General features: G+C 31.0%; 1 protein-coding gene across 1 annotated transcript in view; it reads right to left on the bottom strand.

The window, feature by feature from the left end:
- Nucleotides 1–7554, bottom strand: part of LOC117180662 (muscarinic acetylcholine receptor DM1) — a 50479-nt gene that overhangs the window by 17423 nt on the left and 25502 nt on the right. The window contains exon 4 of the mRNA XM_033373152.1: nt 556–819. Coding sequence (XP_033229043.1) covers nt 556–819 — 264 coding nt within the window. The remainder of the gene's footprint in view (nt 1–555; nt 820–7554) is intronic.

Raw genomic sequence — 7554 nt, forward strand, 5'->3', positions numbered from 1 at the left:
TAATATTTTGAATTTTAAAATTTCCTTCCACCGAGAGGTTTGGACAATACTTTTACCCGATCTCAAGCGCTGGGCGAGTTTCTCGATCCAGACCCTCAATTGATGATAAGAACATTCCTTTAACTTTTACTCTCTAAATATGAATAATTTATTATTCATTTAAACAATATTTGCTTAAATAGGAACAAACATGCATTAGGGAATTTTTTAGATATAATATGGGTGAAAAGAAATTGGAGGGCGCAATTTTACCTTACAGGTATTACTTATAAGAGTACAAGTGTAAATCGTCGATATTATTGAATATTATTTCCACTCACTTTCCATTGTAATCTAAAATATATTTATTTGTTTAAACAATATAATCTTTTAGGAGCGCCTTGGCATGGCTTAGGGGGCGTCAGCTAAGGGGGCGCAGCCGGGAAACCACGACTGCGCCCCCATGCCAGTCCGCCACTGGTGGAGGTCCCCTTTAAATAGAGTTGGTTAAAAGAACTAGGAATAGCAGAAATTGGGTTTAAATAATGAATTTAAAAAAAGAAAAGATCGTCTTACTGAATCGTTGCCAGAGGTTCGAGAGGCTGCTTTGTAGTCTGAATGCTCAACAGCATTGGCTTGGATGACACTGAGAGACGGGCAGCGAGAAACTGTCGTCCCTAATGGCGTCTCAGCGGAAATAGGTGTAAGGGTTTCCTCGTAGCCGACTTTACTACTTTCCGGTCCTCCAATGTCATCCTCATCATCTTCATCTTCTCTTCCACTGTGCCACCATGCAATGCACCACATCTTTAACCACGTCCACGACAGTGGCCTATGCTTCTGTAAATCAAAACACCTTATCCATGTAAAATTGTGACAAATAAAACAAAAATAGCAACAAATTGCAAAAAATAAGTTGTCGAAACTTTGAACTAGTCACCCATTCTAGGATAGACCACTTTTTTTAGAATCTTGTAAAATTTTTATTAACCCTTACAAGTATAGTTCGATGTTCCGACTACAGCTTTAGACAGTTTCTGTACCGTCGCGAGTCACCAGTCGTCGTTAAGAAGCGATTGAAATCGAAGAAGGGTCAATGTGACCCATGTATGTACTAAACATCGAATTTACTGAAATTTGGATTTTTCGTTTTTATCAATTATAAACCTTTGGTAGTAAAAAAAGTACCAAAACCCGTGTTTAAAGTTTGTGCTAGAACACACGGCCACAACTAGAGAAAAGGGATCATTCACAAATTACACAACGTTTTTTTCTTTTGTTTAAATAAAGATGAGAATATAATTTTCGTGAAGTGAACAATGATACAGCGATATGGAAAACGGAAGACGCGTTATATAATTTGTGAATGATCACAAAAAGTAAGATGTCAACTTTCTGCTCACAAAGTAGACAAAGGCAGAGTGTCCATTTTGCCAGCGACCAATGGGCGATGAACATCGCACGTACATGTGCAATGATTGTGCTGTTTATGAATCAGCATGAGTAACTACATCTTTGTATAAACAATTGTTAAAAAAATTTGTTATAATAAAAAAATTGTTTCACTCATGTATGTGGAAGAATCACGATTTTTTACACCTTAAAGATTACCTTTGTCAGTATGCGAAAAAAATACCTTTTTTCAGGCACACAGTAGGACTATTTTTTCATTATTTAGGCATACTTTGAGAGTTTTCATATAAATTCTTAGCTAAAAATATCAAACATTTAAAAAGTTTCGATTTTGTTTATAAAACTTTATTTTTTGAAAAAATATGTCAGTAGTTTTAAAGTTATAGACAACTAAAAAGTAAACAGGGTCATTTTGACCCAGTGTGTAGGAGATGTTCGAAAAAATAGTTGTGTACTCGAATGGTTAAAGAACCACAGAGTTTAACGAAAAAGTGAAAAAGGTTATAGATTTATTGGAATAGAATCTAAGAAGATCATTTCCCGCATTTTTATTCAGCAGATTTAGGCAAAGTTCTAGACAAGCATTCCATTTTTTATAAAAAGTCCTCCAGATGCCAAAATATTTTAAATACAATAACTTCCTAACACAAATCCGAATAACGGTTTTTCAAGTTGTCGAAGAATTCCTTGACTATCTTTAACTTTATCTATATATATATTAGTACTATTGTAGCAATAATTATTTATTTTTGCTTATTAAATTATTTTCCGGGACTTCTAAAAAAATGTCTATGCGTTTGGTTAGCCGTGTGTTTGAGTTTTTAGGGGTAAGTTGCGTTAGATCGATTAAACAATGTTGCCAGATAGTGAGAACCTTAAGTATAAGGCTAAGTGAATAACAACAATAACATTAACAAATGCAAATTTGAAATATTTTTCTTTAATTTGGCAACACTGTCTTCTAAAAACTCGTTAGGAGTCATTGACAGTTTTATTGACCTGCTCCATCAAAATTTAATGATAGGAAAGTCAATCAAAATTGCATTGAGTGGCTTTGAAACATTAGTATGTAAGTATATTGAGAACTCTTTTCCTCTGGTCTTCACATTTTTATTGAAAGTCTTTTATCCTAGAGTGGTTGACTCGGTCATTTAAAATTTCAGCAAATAATTTTTCTCATGTAGGCATACCCAGAATACGGATAATGAGTAAAGTCTACGCGGTTGGGATACAATTCCTGCGAAATATATGCGGTAAAACGCTAATGGACAAAGTCAGTAGTGATAGGATTCTCAAAGAATGTGTTGTAGAGGAAACACTGTTTGACAAGAGCGAAAGAAATTTTTTTTGAACGGTTTGGTCATGATGAGAGAATAAAACGAGAACGATTGACGAAACAAGTGTGTCAGGAGCTGTATGTAATTATGTACTTGCACCCAGTATCCTGTATGGTAGCGAGACCTGTGTATACTTAAAAAAGGATAATGAGTAAAATCTACACGTTGGGGATAAAATTCCTGTGAAATATATGCGGTAAGACGCTAACGGACAAAGTGTGTGATAAGAGGATTCTCAAAGAATTGGTTAAAATGGTTTGGTCATGATGAGAGAATGTAAAGAGAACGATCAACGAAAAAAGTTGTATTTAGGTGCTGTATATAATTCCGGACTAGCACTCACTGTGCTGTGTGGTAGCGAAACCTGGACATGCCTAGAGAAGAATAATAACTAAAATCTATGCGTTAAGGATGAAATTCCTGCGAAATATATGCGGTAAAACGCTAATGGGCAAAGTCAGTAATGAGAGAATTCTCAAAGAAGGTGGTGTAGAGGAAACAATGTTTGACAAGAGTTGAAGAAATTTGATGGGATGGTTAAGTCATGATGAGAGAATAAAATCAGAATGATAGACAAAAAAAGTCTGTTCAGGTGCTGTATATAACTCTGTACTTGCACCCACTATCCCGTATAGTAGTAAAATCTGGTTATACCTGGAAAAGGATAAGGAGTAAAGTCTACGCGTTTGGCATGCAATTCCTGCAAAATATATACGGTAAAACGCTAATGGACAAATACAGTAATGGGAGGATTCTCTAAGAATGTGGCGTAGAGGAAATAATGTTTGACAAGAGTGAAAGAAATTTGTTGAGATAGTTTGGTAGTGACGAGAAAATAATATGAGAACGATTGACGAAACAAGTGTGTTCAGGTGCAGTAGTTGCATTGACAGCCGGGATACAAGAATTGGGAGAACGCTCGAAACGTGTAAAACTATTGTTTAATTTAAAAAAGTGGGGTTTGGAAATTTTTTTTCGAAAGTCCTTATGCAAAAAATTTAAAAATATAGAGAATTGAAAACTGCAACTCATAATAATCTGGTCAATTATTAATAAAATTGGTAATTTTTTTAAATGTATAGAGGAGTCTTTTCCGCTTGCGTTGAAGCGGTCTAAGAAGTATGTCAAACATTTTTTCAAGTTGAAAAAATAGTAGTACATTTGTTCTGTTCGGACATAACTAATTTGAAGAAAAATACTTGAAAAATCTTTTAATTTTTAACTAATTATTTCTGAACACATGGAAAAAATGTTTAAATTAATCTAATTTGTTCGAAGTTTCAATAATTTGTAAAAAACTTTTTCTGCTGATAGTTAATGTTTTTAACTAAAAATTAGACTGTTGTATTTCCTGTTGAAAGTAAATATTTGGATTAAAAATTAAACTTTTCTAGTTAAAATTTATATAATTATTAAAAATTCGTCTTTTTAGTCGTGAATTAATCTTTTTGCATCAAAATTCATGGGTTTTCGTTAAAAATTCAAACAATTTTTATGGAACTTCAACTTTTTGGAAGAAAATTAACTTTTTGGTTACAAAATCATATATGCAGGTTCAAAATTCAGCCATTTTGTAAATAAATCGACTGTTTGGCTTTAGAAATTCATCAGCTTTGTTGAAAGTTGATGTATTTTGTTGAAAATTCTTATTTTTTAGTAGAACATTAATATTTTGATGGAAAATCGATGTTTGTGTTTAAAAATTTAACTATTTAATTTAAAATACATCCTTTTCAGTTAACAATTCAACAATTTGATTGCAAGTTGAACTAGTTATTTGAAAATTCAGTTTTGGGGTTAAGTAAGAATTTACCATCATAAGAATTTACAGGAGTTTATAATTTTTTCAGCCAAAAAGGTGCTCTTTTTCTATAAAGATTAATTAAAATTTAGAATATTGCAATTAGATTAAGATTTATCATGATAAATATGACAAAAAAGCTTCTATGTTTAAACTTTAAAGGAATGGTGGAATATTTAATGACAATAATGAATAATCGTTATTATACAAAAAAATACCTTAAATTTGAATTTATTTATCAAATATATAGCAATAGATTGGTTATCATATATGTCGTTTAAAAATTATGTCTACAAGTTTATCAATATTTTTCATCCTAGGTTGAAAAAGAACAACTTTTTGACTGTTATAAATTGAAAAATGAATTTAAAAAATGATAAATTGTCGAAATTATGTCATTCCCCATATGACAAAGTAGTATTGGTAAGTATTGGATCCATTGCTTTTTTCGCGAAAAAGTATTAGATTTCCAATACTTATTCACAAAAAAAGTATCATATTCATTACTTACCAATACTTTTTTGTAATGGTCTAATACATTTTAAGGTACAAACATTGATTTCTAAAACCAGTTTTCTTTTAGAACATTTTCAAACAAAAAATGTATTTTAGATTTTCTAAGAATTTTGATAATTTTTTTTTAAACCTTCAAAAATTCTTAAAATGCTTTTTAATTATTTTTTTTTAAATCTTCGAACTTCTACGTTCTGTTTTAAATGTTTCGAAATATTTTTAAGATTTAAATTGTTTTAAAATCTTTTCAATACTTCTAATTATATCTTAAATGTTCTCGAATTTTTTCTCTAAATAAATCAATGTTTAATTGTTATTTATAAAACAAAATTGGTGGTTTTTACACATTATTTTAAAATCCTATCTTGACATTCATTGTTTAAATAAAAAAACATAAGTTTTATCATTAAAATGTATTTTCATGTCTCAATTAATTTACACAACTTAGTTTTGAAAAATAAATGACATCTCTGATTTAAAATTACGCTTAGTAGATGTGGATATCTAGGTAAAATTGTAATAACAAAAATGTTGCATAACTGAAATTTCGGCTTGAATTGTGATTTATTATACAAGCAAAAGTTCTTGTGAAACTGTAACTTAAAAAAGTGCATTTTCTATCAGAAATTAATATATTACCTATACAACAAAAATGGTTATTAATGTACTGAAACGTTGATGCGGATTCTAAAAGTATTGCTTATAAAAATGTATATTTTTGTGCTTTAAATTTATATATTCCCTTAATAAAATTCCCAGAATTGACAACGTAATTTCAAGTACAGTTTCTCAATATTTCCACTTTGGTGAAGTATCTTTTTCTGTTTAATTTAAAATGTCCTATAATGACTTACGTAGAATTATAAAAGTTTTTATAAAGTAAAAAAACCCATATTTAAAAATGTATTAAATCCTCTAGTTTTTTACAATATCTTGTAAATTTTTACAACAAAGTAAAAAAATCTAATTAGACAGTTTTACAAATTTGAGAATTGTAGGTGCTTAAACTTTATTGTTAATTTTTTACTGAAATTTCATATGTCCGTGGAACGAAAAAACCAGACTTTGGGCTCCAAAAAATTAAATTTTGATCGTGGAACAATGGGGATTTTTTATGTCATAGGGAAAATCTTAATTATTCAGAATGAACAAAAACCGGAAAATCCATTTTTCCTCTCTAAGGCTGGTTTCTACGTTTCACGTCACATATAGAAATATTATATTAAGAGGCTTATGATTGAGATTATGCCGAAAAGTTTATATTGATCCTGCTGGTAATTCCCATGGGAATTTCATAAGACAAAAAGCTTCTCGTAGAATCTTTCCATGTTGTAGGTTTTCTAAGAAAGAAGAAGACTGCATCGATTCTGTTGGAAATTCCCATGGAAATGTGCCATGAATAAAAAAACTTTTCGTAGAATCTTTCTTTAGGTAAGTTTTTCTGATAGTAACTGCCAAAAGAAATGATCTCGAAGACTATATTTTTCAACATTTTCCGGAAAATAAAAAAACTTTGCTATTACTATTTTGAGTTTTCGATTGAAAAATCTGATAAATTAAGTTACGCTATTGATTGAAAGGCGTAAGTAAGCTATAAGGAAACCAATTTAAAAACTTTATTCAGTCGCGTGAGAAAAAAAGTCGTAAAAATTGATACCCTTTATTTTCAGATGAAATTTCCAATAATGTGAGGTATTTCAAATACGACATAAAAATTGCTACATGCCATATAAACTTTTAAGGGCCGCTTATAAACTGCGTTTCAAATTTGCTGGGAGGAGAAGGACACTCTAAAAAATAGGTTTGAAAACGGGGGGGGGGGGGGGGGGGGGGGGGGGGGGGGGGGGGGGGCTCAGTAGAAATAACGTTATGAACGTCGATAAAATTTTAATAAATTTCCTTATAATAAATTTTAAGGAATCTGTAGATAAGTAGGGGGAGTTCTGGATACAGATTTTCTGTATGAATAGCAAACTTGCGGCTAGAGCACAGAAGGCTGTAAAATTAGTTTCGCTCCTTGTGCTGATTAATGAATCACAGTTTTGAACTATCCACACTATCGATATTGGAAATCAATACTTAGAAATCATGGGAATGGATATTTTCTGCCCCAAAAATATGGAATAGGAGATGATATGATATACGATATCGAAATATTAGACTATTTAATATCTGCTATTCCCGGAATTGAAGTTTTTCACCCCAAAATAATATAATTTATGTATTATATGTTTATCGCAATGATGTGTCATTGAAAATGACTGTTTTGATATTTGCCGACAGACGCGTCATATTTCATATAATGTTAAACAATTTCTGGAGTAAACAAAATTCCATTCTGATTACGTCACCATAGTTCCAGAATTCCTTACCTATAGTGTTGCCGTATTTCACGAATCTTGAAAGAATGGAAAAAACAATGATATCAAATTACATATAATTCTGAGATCTGTTTTCTTTCAAAATGGTATCATGTTACATGTATTACTGAGAAAATAAGTCCTTCTATCC

This window comes from Belonocnema kinseyi, chromosome 9 (assembly GCF_010883055.1).
Source record: "Belonocnema kinseyi isolate 2016_QV_RU_SX_M_011 chromosome 9, B_treatae_v1, whole genome shotgun sequence".
Classification (NCBI taxonomy): domain Eukaryota; kingdom Metazoa; phylum Arthropoda; class Insecta; order Hymenoptera; family Cynipidae; genus Belonocnema; species Belonocnema kinseyi.